Source organism: Ascaphus truei, chromosome 3 (genome assembly GCF_040206685.1).
Source record: "Ascaphus truei isolate aAscTru1 chromosome 3, aAscTru1.hap1, whole genome shotgun sequence".
In the NCBI taxonomy this organism is placed as follows: Eukaryota; Metazoa; Chordata; class Amphibia; order Anura; family Ascaphidae; genus Ascaphus; species Ascaphus truei.
This window is the reverse complement of record NC_134485.1, coordinates 161176219-161193422: the sequence shown is the minus strand read 5'-3', so window position 1 is coordinate 161193422 and position 17204 is coordinate 161176219. Positions and strand designations below refer to the sequence as shown.

The window sequence follows — 17204 nt, the reverse complement described above, 5'->3', positions numbered from 1 at the left end:
CTAATCTATCACTGACACACAGCCCCACTGCACCCCCCCCGATCATTCCCTCCCTTTATCATCTCCCCCCGATCATTTCTCTCCCTGATCATTTCTCTCCCCCCTCCCCAGATCATTTATCTCTCCCCGTAATTTCTCTCTTTCCCCTCCCCATATAATTTATTTCCCCCCCCCCCCCCCCGATCGTTTCTCTCCCAAGTTCCCGGATAATTTCTCTCCCCCCGATCATTTCTCTCGTTCCCCTCACCACTTTCCCGATTATTTATCTCCTCCCTCCCCCACCCCGATCATTTCGCTCCCACTCTCCCCCGGATCATTTCTCCCCCCTCCCCATATAATTTATCTCTCCTCCCCCCCCCCCCCGATGGTTTCTCTTTACCCCTTCCCGCTATCGTTTCTCTCTCCCCCTCACGGATAATTTCTCTCCCCCCTCCCCCGATCATTTCTCTCCCACCACCATTTCTCCCCCCCTCCCGGACCATGTCTCTCCCCCCTCATAATTTCTCTCTCCCTCTCCCCATCATTTCTCTCCTTCCCTCCCCCGATAATTAATCCCCCCCCCACTCTCCCAATCATTTCTCTCCCCCACCCCGATCATTTCCCCCCCCCCTCCCTCGACCATTTCTCCCTCTCCCCATCATTTCTCTTCCCCCTCCCCTTGTTTATTTCTCCCCCCCCATCATTTCTCTCTCCCCCGATCATTTCACCCCCCTCCCCCAATCATTTCCCCCCTCCCCCGATCATTTCTCTCTCCCCTCCCTCCCCCATCATTTCTTCCCCCCCATCCCCGATCATTTCCTTCCCGATACTTTATCCTACCCCCCCACTCTCCCGATCATTTCTATCCCCCCCCCTCCCCAGATAATGTGTTTCTCCTCCATCCCCGATCATTTCTCTCCCCCTCCCCCACCCCGATCATTTCTCCCCCCATATAATTTCTCTCTCCCCCTCCCCCGATCATTTCTCCCCTCCATCTCCGATCATTTCTCTCCCCCCTCACCCCCCCATCGTTTCTCTCGGATAATTTCTCTCCCCCCTCCCCCTAATTTCTCACACCCCATCATTTCTCACCCCCCATCATTTCTCTTTCTCCCCTCCCCCCATCATTTCTCTCCCCCCACCATTTCTCTCCCCCCACCATTTCTCTCCCCCCCTCCCCCCACCATTTCTCTCCCCCCCTCCCCCCACCATTTCTCTCCCCCCCCTTCCCCCCACCATTTCTCTCCCCCCCCCACCATTTCTCTCCCCCCCCCACCATTTCTCTCCCCCCCCCTTCCCCCCACCATTTCTCTCCCCCCCTCCCCCCACCATTTCTCTCCCCCCCTCCCCCCACCATTTCTCTCCCCCCCTCCCCCGATCATTTCTCTCTCCCCTCCCTCCCCCATCATTTCTTCCCCCCCATCCCCGATCATTTCACCCCCCTCCCCCAATCATTTCCCCCCCTCCCTCGATCATTTCTCTCCCCCTCCCCAATCATTTCTCTCTCCCCTCCCTCCCACCCCCATCATTTCTTCCCCCCCATCCCCGATCATTTCCTTCCCGATACTTTATCCTACCCCCCCACTCTCCCGATCATTTCTATCCCCCCCTCCTCCCCAGATAATGTGTTTCTCCTCCATCCCCGATCATTTCTCTCCCCCTCCCCCACCCCGATCATTTCTCCCCCCATATAATTTCTCCCCCTCCCCCGATCATTTCTCCCCTCCATCTCCGATCATTTCTCTCCCCCCTCACCCCCCCATCGTTTCTCTCGGATAATTTCTCTCCCCCCTCCCCCTAATTTCTCACACCCCATCATTTCTCACCCCCCATCATTTCTCTTTCTCCCCTCTCCCCATCATTTCTCTCCCCCCACCATTTCTCTCCCCCCCTCCCCCCACCATTTCTCTCCCCCCCTTCCCCCCACCATTTCTCTCCCCCCCTTCCCCCCACCATTTCTCTCCCCCCCTTCCCCCCACCATTTCTCTCCCCCCCTCCCCCTACCATTTCTCTCCCCCCCTCCCCCCACCATTTCTCTCCCCCCCCTCCCCCAACCATTTCTCTCCCCCCCCTCCCCCCACCATTTCTCTCCCCCCCTCCCCCGATCCTTTCTTTCCCCTCCTCCCCCGATCATTTCTTTCCCCCCCTCCCCCGATCATTTCTTTCCCCCCCTCCCCCGATCATTTCTTTCCCCCCCTCCCCCGATCATTTCTTTCCCCCGATCATTTCTTTCCCCCCTTTCTCCCACGACCATTTCCCCTTCACCCCCTTCCGCCAGATCGTTTATCTCCCCCCCCCCCCCCCCCGATATTCTCTCCCCAGATCTCCTGGCAGTTATTTGCTATTGCATGTTAACTCTGCTGCACAGGAGGACGGACACCGCAGATCCATCTCCTGCACGCGTGTCTGCTCCTTTGCCCGTTTCCCATCAGGACACGTCTGTGCGCTGTAATCCGCAGCTGGCGGTGCAGTTTACTGGAGTTTCCCACGTTGCAGCTGCTGCAGGAGAGATCGCGGGGGGAGATCAATCTGCCTGCTATGGCTTCTTAACCCCTTCTGTGCGGGGCGCCATTTAGCCAGCACTGATCGAGACAGTCCAGAGAAAAGGAATATATATATATATATTTTTTTTTTGTAACCTGTAATACAGTATTTGCAATGTTGATGATTGCTTTGTGCTGGTCTTTCCCTCGTACTAGAGCTTGATCATAGAGCTTGCACTCTACTTACCCTAGGTATTCGGGATCTTCTCAGTTTATATGGGGGGAAGGGATGTAGGCAGCGCATTACAGTGTAAAATCCCCTTGCTGTCTGTGTAATCCGTACAATGGAGAACCGCTGTTTTTTTGCTAGGAAGGGTGCTTTCTAACTACAGTATTAACTCACAAGTACAAGGATGGATGTTACTTTTATTTCACCAAACACAGCACGTTGTCCAGGACATGGTCTTTATCTACGAAGCCCTCCCCTCCCCCATATGATTAATATATGCGCCTGCTATATATACAGTACACACACTTTTGTATGTATGTATGTATGTGTGTGTATATGTATGTGTGTATACACACAAACACCCCCCCCCCCCCCGGGATGTATTGATGTTGGTCATAACACAAACAAAAGCCAGTTGCTGGTCGCATTGAGTGTGTGACTCGCTGCTGCTGCTGGTCTGCTGCTGCTGGTCTGCTGCTGCTCACGAGTTGAGCAGAGAGAGAGGAAGTGAGCGAGGCTGATCAGCAGCGTCTCACACATGACTGCATCTAACAAAAACACATGCAAACCTCGCTGCTCAGAGATCAAGTTCAGGGACTGCAGGAAGAAAAGACACCCACGGTCCTCGGTAATGAAGCATTACAAAGGCCTGGGAAAGAAAGCTCCCCTTAGCTGGAGGGACTGGAAATGATATGGGCTTCCGTGGGGGTGGCGAGGCGGTGCTGTGGGTTTTGTTGTTGCCATGTTTCATCTCTATATGAATAGATCTGCAAATGCTTATTGCAACTGTGGGGGTCGGCCTTTGATCGGATATCCCTGCTGCTGCTGCTGCTGCATATTATTACACCCGTGCGCAAAGGGGGAACCAACCCCGGTAGTTATTGTTCCCCAATAGTGCTGCAAAGCTCAGAGAGGGGGCTTGCAATGAATGGGTTAACCACAAACAGCAGCAGATCTCTGATCTGAGAAGCAGCGAGGGGAAACTGATCGCTGTGGTGAGGGATATCCCTGCTCTGCAGGGCGAGAGGGGCAGTCTGCTGGGAAGGAAAATGTGTATTTATTATTATTCTCAAGCAACACGTTCACCGAGGCGTAGAAAAGCTCATTTCTTCCCATCCCTCTGGATCATTCCGATCTTAAAACTGCCGAAAAGGTTACATCGATCCGAGCACTTATTTTAAATACCGATCCCATTGCAAGTAATACAACGTGTCATTTCATCTGTTGAGTCGTTCGAAAGACCTTGTTTGTCGGTGCTTTTGTATCTCACAAGTGGCTCCACCGAGGAAGGGGTTAATGCGATCAACTAGGAAGATGCATTTCCACTGACCTATAAATGACCTCAATTTGCAAAGTGTCCCCCCCTTCCTCATTTTTTTTTATTGCTGGGAATCTCCCTGAGCGTGTAGCACACGCTGATCTCACCCCACCTCCCGACCAAACTACCACATTTATTATTAATTACCCGAGGGACACGGGGAGGAGGGGGACTGAGAGCCTGGTTAGCATTGACTGTGCATCATCGCATGCTCTGTTTACATTCTCGCCTCATATATATATATATATATATATTTTTTTTTACCCCCTAATATTTATGCACAGGGGACAGATTGAGAAGAAGGGGGAGGCTGCCGTTTAAGGAGGCGTCATGCTTTCTGCAACACCACTGTATGGGAACGTACACAGCTGGATGAGCAATGAGAGGGTCCGCATGTGTGGTATCAATGAAGACAGGTAATAGTCCTAATTGATATATATGATGGCATCTGGTGAAACTTGTTAATCAATCAGGAATCCAGAATCCTCAGCACTTGAACACATGGAATGTTGCTTCTGAACATTCCGAAATAGAATTTTTAATTCCTCAACTTCATGGTTCCTTTTTCACTACACTTTCATGTTGTAAAATATGCCTCATTATTTTAGTTCTAATTCATCAGAATAACTTAAAGAGCAATTTGACCTGAAAGGTGTTTCTTTTACTTCTTCTTTACACTGACAAGAATGCAAAGTATAATTTAATTCGAAAAATTATTATATAAATTTACTCATTAACCTTATTTTATATGGGAGAAAACAAAGGCAAGTATTTGTTTTTTTTTAAATTGTCCCCAAAATGTTCATTAAGAGCATATGTCTCAGAAAAAGGACCACATGTCAAAGGCCTAAGCAATCTTGTATATGGTAACATGAATAGTTTTTTTTGTAACAAAGTATCATATTTTAAGAGGCAAAGTAGTGTTGCTGTAATTGACTTTCACATCACTGAATTCTGCTCCCAAGTACTAATTTGGGTCGTGCAATATGTATTTAATCACTGGGCCACAAAGCCATTATTTCCGACTAAAGGAAACGGCATCCATTTTTTGTTTTATCTTTAAAAACCTCAGAAAAATACAAACGAGTATACAAACAAATTGTGTTGTTCGCTATAGATCAAATGGCCAGAAATTGCTGCCACTTTTGGTACAGTCGCAAGGAAAATTAATCAGTAGAACATTTTACACATACAAATGTTTAAAAACATCTTATAGTCAGGAGGTAGCTGTTCATAACTAAAGTAGCTGCGGACAACTGCAAGTTAGATGCCATGGTCTGTAAGTCACTGCACAGAAAAATCCCAACACTCCCTGTTCAATGTAGTATGAAGCCATCTTCCCCATGTTGAGGAAGATTTTAGTCCTGTTGAGTTAAATAAAGCTGATCTCTTCTTGGGTGGTACACAGAAAATACATCCTAACAGCATTTTGACTGGGGCCCAATTAGTTTTGCCAATCAAGTAAGTGTGCAACCTTCCTTATTAGTAAAGCTGACACTCACTCACGTTTTCAATGTTATGGCATAGTAATGGACAAAGAAGTGTAATGATCACTATAGGCAGACAATATACCAAGTCTACATCCCCTTCCTATATTATAATGAATATTCTCTTACAAGTTATCATGAAAGAGGTATATGTATATAGATCATATTTTGATATGTTTAAATACATTTGTTATTCTTTCTCCAAGACCTGGCATGCCTGCTTCCTATTACCCTTTTATCCACACACCACTATGTAATGAATATACATTGTGTTGTGCTGTCTCAGCATTTGCTTGCTAGTAAAATTCAGCTCTTCAGTGTTAGAAACCTGCGAGGCAAAGCACAGTTTGCATTACAGACCACCCAAAGGGCTAAACTGTTGCACAGTAACAACTAAAGTAAGTTTGGAAAGCAAAGGTGACACTGTGTGCTCATTTGCATGTCATTACCCAGAATCCCTGGATGCAGTGGAAGTACTATTTGCTAAGAGATAATGGGGAAAGACATGGTTGCACACCTTTCTGAAACGTGAATGTGCTCACAAGTTATATTTTATTTGCTGTACCCTTTGAAGTACAAATTACAGTAAAAATCCGACTTCAAGTACAACATGTATTTGTAAAAAAAGTATTGTATTAAGTTGAGATATGTGGATCTTGTGTTTGGGATTTCTCTATAGAAAAAGGATTTAACAAGGTGCCAATGCTCACAGAATTTCTAATCTCTTAACAGGAAAATTCTAATTAATGATGGTGACATTCAGAAGGCTCGACTTGAACTGAGGGAAGATCATCTCGGTCACAGCTTGGTAAGATGTCACTTCCACTGCCGTACAGAATCTCTTCTTTTGTGTCAAAGTTGTTCCTTCAACAATGCACTTTAATTTGGAGATGGAACAAATTACAAACGTGCAAATTATTGACGTTTTCAATTTAAATACCCACTATGTCAGGTTTTTTTAAGAGCTGAATTTTATGAAAGGCCCTCTATCGCGTTCTCTCCATACAGCTGGCATACACTTTCCCCATAGCCTTCTGAAAGTAGTGTCCGTAGAGTTGTGCTTCCTTATTTAGCAGAATGTGCCTCTCCTAATATATAGCCCAGTGCATCGTGGACCTTTTGACTCTGGCTTTTTTGCCATTCCAGAATTAGGCATCCTTATCTAGACCGAGGGTGCTCAAATACAGTCCCCGAACACCCGCCTCCCCAAACAAGTCAGGTTTTCAGGATATCCCAGCTACAGCACAGGTGGTCAATCAGAGGCTCGATCCAAGATTGAGCCTCTGAGCCACCTCTGCGAAGCAGGGACTGATTGAGACACCTGTACTGAAGCTGGGATATCCTGAAAACCTGACCTGTTTGGGGGAGGGGGGTTGAGGTCTGGAGTTGAGCACCCCTGATCTAGACCAGCGGTGCGCAAAGTGGGGGGCGCGAGATTCGCTGCAGGGGGCGCAGGGTTTACAGAGGCCCCGGGCGCTTCCTGAAGGCATTTAAATTAATGCCGGGGGAGCTGCAAGGCCTCTGTAAACTTCTCCTTACCTTGATTCAGACGGCTCCTGGCATCAAATGACGCTGTAGGGTCATGTGACGTTGCGTATCCATGGCAACGTGATGTCATGGCTCCAGGACGTCTGACTCAAGGTAAGCAGGGGGGGGGGCGCGAGGGGAGGTGGACAGCCAGCAGGGGGGTGCAAGGGAAAAAGATTGGGCTCCCCTGATCTAGACTATGAAAGTACCTTTTTGCTCTATTTGTGTATCAACCATCTGAATATGTGTCAATACGTTGAAGGCAAATGTGTATGTTATACAAGTTGTATAGAATATAGAACTCAAAGCCTTGGAACACCAAAGATTTTTTAACACCCATGTATGAATGCAAGGGATGATCTGTAATTCCAAGCATTCTATTAGTATTAGAATAGTTACAATTTTGTGCAAACATGACATTATCCACCATTTATTTAAAGGAGCAATCCAAGCAATATCCTACATGTTGTGTTTTGTATTTTTAAAAAAAAATTTTTTTTAAATAAAAGTTCTGTAGTATTAGATACTACCCTTTTTTTTTTTTTTAAATTCAATTCTTAATCTCAGTTTTAATACACTTGGCATCCTTTGATTTCTATAGCAGGTTTTAGCACAGTTTTAGCACAGTGCAAGATTTTTGCAACACGTTCCTGTTTGTGATAATTTGTTGCCAATATTTCCAGCAGTTTGAGCTGTAAACTGTAACAATATATAATGGTACCTTAGTAATATAAGAATACATTATAGCTGCTGAGTTACTCTGACTGAAGGATTGATTGAAACTGAAATGCAGCCATTTAGTGAACCCTAGGAAGGAGGATTTTGCTGATCGATCACGGGAGAATAAATCGATTGGCAGTTTAGGTAATTAGTTTTCAATAAAGGTAATCAGGCTGCATATATTATAAAAATAATTTAAGATGCTTGGTTTGCTTCTTTAATTGAATATGTTTAGTTAAATTACAGCATGTTTGGATCATTCTCCTCTCCCCAAATAAAATGAGATGGGCAATCTATTAAATCAAAATAGTTAGTGCTGTGCACGTCATGAGTATCAAATTGAGCAAAATACTTGCAGTTTAGTACCAGTGCTCCTAGGTCAAGGAAAACCTGTCAAACGAATTCCTGAACATAGATGTGAAATGGAAGATCCAAGGCACTATGGATTTTAGAGAATGTATTATGTCAAACTAGCACAACGTTTCGACCTGCTCAGAGGTCTCTATCAGTCACTTGATAACAGACCTCTAAACAGGACAAAACGTTGTGCTAGTTTGACATAATAAATTCTCTAAAATCCATAGTGCCTTGGATCTTCCATTTCAATCTATTCAATCCACATTTTGCAATCTATAGCAATTTATTGTATGCACCTGATCACTCCAACACAGCATTCCACTTCTTCAAAGAGAAGAAGCAAATATGTTCTGGTTATTTACCTAAGAAGAAGGTACTTTGCAGATGGTCAACCTCATTATACAGTATAACTAATGATTATTTTTGTAGAACTTTGAATGGGTTTGAGGGGAGGGAGAGGAAATATTTTCTACCTGGCCATAAACTCCTGCACCAAATAATAATTTTTACAGATTAATTTACTGACCTAATCTCTGCATATTTTATTTTGTGCGAAGGTGGACGCTGCTGCTGTGCATCGCATTGACAGCCTCACCACTCTCACCATGGACCGAAGCGGACTTATGCAGGAAGGACTGAGAGTCCCCGGCGGCATGGTCTATTCGAGTTTATGTGGCCTCGGCTCAGAGAAAGCTCGGGATCCTTCAAATGCCATTCCAGGTCTTGGATATGTTCCTGAGAGAAACCCTGAGCTGCAGTTCAAACCTAATGCTGAAACAATGGATAACTCCCAGATCTCTGGCAAACCGCCCAATGGCTTTAATTCCTTGTTCAAAACACCACCAGGACTACAAAAGTCGTCTATTCCTACAAGTGAGGCACTAGTGTTGGACAGAACAGCAAGTGACAAGCAAAATCAACTAAGTGTTAACGGTGCTAATTATTTGAGGATTCCATGGATGCATCCTTACATGGACAGCGCATCGCCAGCCATATATCCCTTTATTGATTCACCAAATAAGTATTCTTTGAACATGTATAAGGCATATCTACCTCAGCAGTCCGCTTACAGCTTACCACAGCACTTGGCCTACTCGCCTGTCTGTCCAAACGGTGAACGCTTTGTATACCTCCCACCTTCCCACTATGTAGCCCCCCACATTCCATCTTCTCTTGCCCCACCTATGAGGATTACCGCACCATCAGCTTCCCCTGCAATTCCTAATTCAGTTCACTGTCTAGAGAAAAGTTTGCCTTGGAAAATGGGAGTAAGTCCTGGAAGTGCTGTTGATTCCCATGCTTATTCACACCTCCAGAACAGCAAACAGTCTAGGGTCCCTTGTGCTAAATCCGCCAACAGTATCTCACCAGAAGCGACTCTTTTGTTGACTCAGTCTCAGAGACCTACCCCTAGACTTCATCACCCTAACCAGCAAGTTGGGGACACCTATTCAGATTTTCAGAAGCCATTTGCAAAGATATCGACACCGCCGATTTCTGCTGCTCACTCAAAACCACATGCAAATGTAAACAGTGAGTTCACATGTTTGAGGCTGCCCAACACAAAAGTCCATAAAAATCATGAGGGTGAAAATACACATGCACCAGCACCCTCGAGAAAGAATGCTAGGGAAAGAAAGGAAAGCAAGTCCCCTAGCTTGGTGGAAAAAACAATTTCTCATAAAGATGGAGGAGAAAAGCCACTAGATTTGTCGGCAAAGCTCGGCGATATAGAAATGTCTAAATCGGAAGGTGTAGAAAATATGCCAACAATGCTAAACCAGGGTAGGCCTGGGAATACTTTGGGAATATCTAGCAGGGATGTTCAGATAGAAGCCATTACACCTTCAGGAAATGGCAGTGCAACCTTCAGACCCGAAATTATCAGCAATGCTTCTTCGTCCTGGGTTGTCCCTGGCATAAGTAGCAATGAAGACAAAAGTGGCAAAATTATGCCACTTAAAAACAAAGCTTTGGAGCGGGTTATGCCACAGCAAAGAAGCTCCTCATGCCCCAGAATAGGAAGCACTGATGGAGTAGTCAGTAGCAATTCGGTTTGTGTCTCCAGTGTGAGTCGCCCAGCATCTGCTTCACCTGCCCCGAATGCTAATGCTGAAACCAGAAACTCTACAGACTTTAATAAATCAGTCATTCAGCAACCAGTACAGCCGGTCAGTGCATCGACTAAAAATACCAGGGTAACGAAAGCCTCAGTCCCAGAATCCACCATAAAAGTGAGTGAGAGTGGTCTGCCACCGGCACCCATGTTCTTACATCAGAGTGAGTCCTTTTGCTCTCCTCCCTTAGCCTACCCAAGCAGTTTTATCCCCTACCAGGTTTCCGAGAGCCTTGCTTTATCACATTTACACTTGCACGGGAAAGGTCCTGTTTTTCCCCATCCGGTTTTGCTGCCCAATGGCAGTCTCTTTCCTGGGCCGATGGCACCAAAACCAGGCATTACCTACAGCATACCAACTAGTAGAGATTATATGACCTATCAAGACACATTGGGTATGGTTCATCCAATTTTGTTACCGCCTTCAACATTAGAAATGAGCAAAGATGAGAAAGCCGAGAGAAGATCTAGATCCCACGAGAGACCTCGGTATGAAGATCCTCATGGAAGGAATAGGCTACCCGAAATGTCTGAATCAATCTCAAAACTAAATTTTGAGCTTCATACAGACAAATCCTTGAAGTCCCACCAATGCTCTTCATTAAATAGCAAACATGCTCCTAAAAGCGATAAGTTGTGTTGCAATATGGAAAGGGACACAAAGAGCGACACTAATGTGGTAATCAATGGGTTTGCTCCAGAAAAGCACATGATGAATGATCGGACTATGCAAAAAGTAGAACAGGGATTGCAGAAAAGGGATGTCATTGTAGCAAGAGAGGAACTTTTGAGAAAGAATGACTTCCATGAACCGTTTCAGGTTTGCAAACCATCTCAGAATCCACCTGTTTTTCGCTTTAGACAAGAGAATGTTTCGGGAAACCAAAACTCTGATTGTATTGCAGCCGAGGCTTGTGCTCGGTTTTTGGCGCCTTGTCAGAGCAGTGACGTCCCAGCTGGGTTTTTTGGTAGAGCACAGGAAAAAACACAGCCTTTTCATATGGTGAATGGGCATCCAGATGCTGAAATGGCTGAGCCTTTCGCCAAGGATGTTATTGAGGAATTTGAAACGATTAACGGCAAACTTGTGAAAACAAAGTCGTCAAAGTTGACCAAAAGGATTGCAAACTCCTCTGGCTACGTGGGTGATCGGTTTAAATGTGTGACGTCTGAACTATACGCCGATTCAAGTCAACTCAGCCGTGAGCAGAGGGCTTTACAGGTGAGTCCTATGCAGTGATTTAGTCTTTTGTGAGTCCTATGCAGTGATTTAGTCTTGTAGTACAGGAAATAAACAGAATATTCCACAATATAGAGTTATTTGAATCCAATGCAGTGCAAAAGAGGATTGCAGCCCATGTTCATTGCAATGCATTGTAGTCCTCAGTGAAATAGTTAGTGTGCATTCGTGTGTAGAACCCATTCTAGAGACCTCTTGTCATGTGGCGAGTGCCTTCTTGAAGAAGCTCAGCACAGGACAATTTGTCTTCCTTGTCAAAACTTTTTGCATTTACATGCAAAGCAGCTGAAATCCTCCTTTCAGGGAAATTTTGGACAGAAATGAGAAATCTATCTTAATCTCCCATTAACATGAGGTGAGAATAAGAAACATCACGGAGAACATAGAGGAATATTAGACTTTCAGCTAAGAATCAGGTGTCTCGCTTATAAATGGGGAGTTAGCGAGAATACTTGTGGCAAGGCACCCATTTTTAAACAGGTGGATTCTTGCATATTCTTGTAAGGTTCCTGATGGCTGTCCGTAATTAACACCAATTGCATTCCAGGCGTTGCTATGCCATTATACACCTTCCGAAACTGGAAGACACCGTAAGGACCCATTCAAGTGTGTCTAATGGCATAGTACCACTTAGTAAATATGGCCCTTTAAATCAAGGATAGTTGACCTTGCAAAATCAATGCTTAAGTTAATGGATATTGCTGCTGTTGCATAGTAAATACAAGGTGTTAGTATGTATAATCAATGTTATGCAGATCAGAGATTTGCAAAACGTATCCTATGTTCTTTATGTTTAAACTAATAAAATATTGCCCACCAAATTCCATGTCATGATGGCCTTTTTTTAACTTGTGCTGGGTCACTAAGTCTTCATTATTTAAAAGTCTATGAGCACTAAAATGCATTAAAAGGGGCGAGAAGACAAAATAAGAAGGGAAAAAAAGACAGACTTGTTTAAACTCCTACAGTGACTTGTGGGTTACTCATTGGACTGCAATAGTGCTGATCAGGGCACTATTGCATGGAAATTCCAATTTAAGTCTAAGGGAGTTTCCATGCAATAGTACATCATTCGGCACTATCCCAGTTTAATGAATAAACCTCTTGGAGTTAGAGGATTAATAATCGTAATCCAGTGTTTAATTTCCTGCCGGCCTTGCTTTAAAAAAAAAAAAAAAAATTATAAAAAAAAAAATGTTTACAGTTTGAAAAATTAGAGTTGGTATAGTGCACTGATGAATTCTCTTAATATATAGAAAACAGTGTTATATTGTTAATATAAAAAATGTATTTGCTGACTTAAATATGGATGAATTATCTAGATGATCAATTAAGTGCCCATTTTAATTACTTAGATGGAAGGCTTACAAGAGGACAGTATTTTAAGTCCACCTGCTGCTTACTGTGAGGTCAGTTCTTAAAATTTTTATTACTAGATTCTTACACACTTTTTTCAGTTCTATTTAATTTACAAGTACACAGTGGGCAACGGTTACTTTTGTCTTGGTTTTTCTGTTTAAAATGCATATATATATATACATATTTGATGCCTAACTAGCATGTAATAATGTGCAGACATATTTTGCATTTAAATAAGACATTCGTTAACCTTAAGTTTTAACAGGTCTATATGACATTTTTCAGTGTTTGGAGTAAACCATGACGCCAAAACTGTTGTTACATTTATAATGTAAACATTGGTTAGAGCCTTATTAATATGCATTCTCCAAATCTTAAACCATGTACATACACACTTATCCCCAGATTGGTCAAGCTCCATTACGCACCTGAATGGGGGCGCCAACTCCCATTAACTTGAATATGATTTAACGCCTCGTCCCATAAAGGAGCTTGATTACCAACCCCCTAAAGGAGCTATATGTAACCACCACAGAGAGTCATCTTGAAGTTGTGACGTCATTCTTGATAAAAAAATTATCCAACAAACTGCAGTTGTGATAGTCGTTTTTTATTTTTGCTTCTGAATAGATGGCCACCGCCTGTCTCTTCCTCCTCCTCTTCAGTTAGTGCTTTGCTCTGCAGCATTAAGTGGCACATGCATCAAGCCCCGGTAAACGAGTTGTCGCACCCGTTCCGGGTTTAACTCCCATTCAAGTCAATAGGAGTTGATGCCGGGGTGGACGCGTTAGGCTGTAGCGCGACTTGATGCATGTGACCCTAAGAAAGAGGATAGGTGTGTGCTCGTCATGAAGAATTACCAGAAATTAGTAAGGTAGAGCAGTGAAACCATTTGCAACTTTGGTGCTTCAATGTCAGGAGTCCGATCACAAATTCAAGATCACTTCCTCCTGAGAAAAGCAGATATTTAATTCATTATATTTGACAGTACATATTATTATTTATTTTTTTATTCCTCCAGTGTATACATATAGGGTTATGCATTTACAAGGCTTCGCTTTCAAACGTGCGTTGGCAAACTGCAATTTTTGTTTTCATATCCGTTCTCTTCCTAGCGTGCAATGATGCGTTTCTCTGAGCTGGAAATGAAAGGCAGAGAGGACCACACGCCAACCAAAGACTTGGAGATGTGCAAATTCAATCAGTCTGAGTGGGAAGAACTGAAAACTGTTATGGAAAATAAGCCAATATTTACCATCCTGGGAGATTCCGTCACCAACCAACCTGCAGGTAAGATAAGCAGACTTCACTGTGGTTTATTAAGCTCTAAATTTGTTGAATAAACATCTAACTTTCGACTGGTGCTATAGAAATGTAAGACCTTTGTCTGGATTCAGACTGTGATTTCATTTTGAATAACCATTTCCAGGCATTGGTACAATAAAGAGCTTTGGGATTAACCGATTATTGAAAGTTTGGTTATCCTGCACTTGGCCAAACATTACATGTGGTCCGTGTAGGCTTTAGCAATGGTCATCTAATGCTTTTCTAATTCACTTTAGGTAGTTATGCCCTGCTGTTGATGGCTTTTCTGTACGTTTTGGAAGCAGCTTTATAGATGCAGGTCTAGTGTTTTTATGGGTGTATACTATTCACAGACATACATAAGTATGCTGGTTGACACCGTTAATAAAGTATGGTGATCATCCAGATGTTTATTAACATTGATGTGGTACGTCATAATAAACTGTATTTCACTCGCTACCCCCCATGATTTGTGAGCACAATTCCTGGGGTGTTTCTTAATGCTCCAACATAACATTAGTGACACAACGGCCTGTATTCAATATGCGGTTCCATTGGAGCTGAAATCTTTCCCAACCATGGAGAGATTTGGCTTTACCGCATAGAGCATAACTTTCTGTAACATTTAAATACTTGACAAGCACAGGCTTTAGAAGTAATTCTTTTAGTAACACTTTTTTAGACCGTGGAAAGGGACAGTTGCTATATTTCTATATAACCCAATATGGAAGTTGTCTTTGCCAGCTGAATTGCTAATTAAAGTACAGAAGTAGCCCAAATGCTTAAATTGCCCTATGATGCACACCCTTCTGACCCCTAACCAAAGCTGATTGCCACACTTTCTATAGTACAGGAGAAGGGCGGCTGGTGAAGTTAGTAGCTGTATTAGCCTTTTTTTTTTTGGACAATTCTTCACTGGTTTAGTATTTCAGAGATTGATGGAAAGGTATAGGGCCTTTTTAAGATGTTAAGTATTGTGACTTCTAATATTTAGTTTAGTTAAAGCTACTGTTTATATTCTGCTTGTGGACCTACATTTGTTATTCATAGTAGCTTTTATATCTTGGTGAGTGCTTTTGCGTCTCTGCCATTCCAACTGTATAGCATTTAAACTTCCTGATACTTTGCTAATAATGCATATGTATTTGTTACCTACATATAAAAATTGACTCATCCCAATTGCAGTTCGGAGTGTCTTCGGACAAAAATCCATATTGAAATCAATGGGAATTTTTGTTAGATGACCGTCCCTATAGAAATGCCACGTAAGCAGTCTCGCCCTCTTTTTCACACTCAAACCTTTGTGATCTGAGCTTCGGGGTACTGATATTCACAATTATCAAAGTAGTCATACTCAACACTTGTCCTGGAACAGGATTGTATATTTTCTGTGTATTTTTTGTGCTCTCAGGCTGCCAGCTCTCCCCAGTGAAAGTTGCATGTTTCCCTGATCTGAAGCAGCCAGTGCTGCTGTGTAGTTGCAACATTGTTGCTACAATAAAGCCTTTCCACAAGCAACCAGTCAGTTGCCCTGGCAACCTCTCACTGCTCATAGCTTGAGTTGGTTTAGCCTTCTTCCCCTGCCTTTCTCTGTTTATTAGTATGCCCTTTTGGCTTGTTCCTGTCTGGAAAGGAAAGTATGCTTTCTCTTATCAGCAGACACGGTGAGTAGATGCATCTTCCACTGCTCCCTTAGAAAGGGATTCCTTTTTTTATCTTCCCCTCACAAGAGACACTTCCTACCACAAACTACATGCAAATGCTTTTATATTTCTGTTAACCCCACCCAATAAAGTTGAACAAAATAGAAGGACTTTGTGTGCTTTTAAAGGGGATGAGTTTATGCTACATTAACCTATTCATATCCTACACGTGAGCTTGATCCAGAATAACACTGCCTAATATAACACAGTTTTAATTTTCATGAACTACAGCGTCTTTTCCCAATTACATAGCAATATGAATGCATCCTGTTCATATTTTCATCCTTGATGACTGTACCAACACCCCAGCCCCCACCCACCCCTCAACAACAATAACAAAAAAGTTTTAACCCAGTCATCAGCTTGAAGTGGTTTAAAATTCTTTCATCCTGTTTGGGAATCGCGGGCCATTGTGAGAGCAGCAGCGAAGCTGTTCCGGTTGCCCAGGAGACTTGTAAATGTTGCTATGGCAATGCTTCTGTGGAGCTGCACAAGCAAAAGATAGATTATGGGGTGTATGTGCCGCGTGAGTTATATGATTGTTCCGAGATCAAGTGATCGAATGATCTAAGCAACTGGCGTGTATAAGCATCACATCTGTGTGGGTCACGTGCCCAGTGGATACTGGAAAATAACCAAGGGACCAGTACAATTGAAATCATGAGACTCCAGCGAGTGATTTGCAGGCGCAAAGGATTTTCTCTGGCCTAATGTCGGCATGCTCGCAATCACCCCCTAGCAAAACACTGGAGTTGTAATACAGAAAAAGAGCTGTTCTGTGCATCACCTATTCTACCACTTGGAACGTTTTGTTTGAGACGTTGCGATTTTGTTTCAAATCTATAGTTTGAGTCCACTCAGCCTAATTCTGAACAGCGCAAATAAAATAAAAAATGAACAAATACGACATTGGTTAGGGGAAGTTTTAGGGGGTTTAGGGGTTTATCATTAATGGAATAAAGATGTTGCAGAGATCTGAGATCTAAGGCAAAACATCATTGCACATCAATATACTGCAAAACGGGGTACAAGAAGCCCCCAAAGATGACTCTTATTTGTGTGCACACTTGAATGAAACCGGTTGATATAGCGTGGCTTATAGGCATGTATCCTTTGTGGATGTGATTTGTAAAGAGACTTAAAACGTAACGTTTTATTCAGATATTAATAAAATTAAATCAACATCAACCCTTTTTTTTTCAGAGTACACACAACATCACAATTACAGCACGCATGTCAACTGTCACTGATTGTTCTGTGTCTCACTGATTTTTAGCATGAGCTGCACCATAGACTTAAATAGTCTCGCCAGGTTAAAAGTTGTCTTTTTTCCAATACAAATGCCTTATTTTGTTCCCGAATCCCCAAATCGCATTGATTT

The 17204-nt window shown here is 43.3% G+C and overlaps 1 protein-coding gene across 6 annotated transcripts in view; it reads left to right on the top strand.

The window, feature by feature from the left end:
* BCOR (BCL6 corepressor) overlaps positions 1-17204 on the top strand; it is a 126100-nt gene that overhangs the window by 86336 nt on the left and 22560 nt on the right. For 4 of the 6 annotated variants that reach the window (XM_075589690.1, XM_075589684.1, XM_075589688.1 and 1 more), the window contains exons 2-6: positions 4294-4425; positions 6229-6304; positions 8658-11438; positions 12812-12865; positions 13931-14105. In XM_075589690.1, coding sequence (XP_075445805.1) covers positions 4340-4425; positions 6229-6304; positions 8658-11438; positions 12812-12865; positions 13931-14105 — 3172 coding nt within the window. In that variant the 5' untranslated portion in view covers positions 4294-4339. Of the gene's footprint in view, positions 1-3204; positions 3320-4293; positions 4426-6228; positions 6305-8657; positions 11439-12811; positions 12866-13930; positions 14106-17204 lie in introns of those variants that run through there. The other 2 variants (XM_075589686.1, XM_075589689.1) reach the window with 2 other exon arrangements.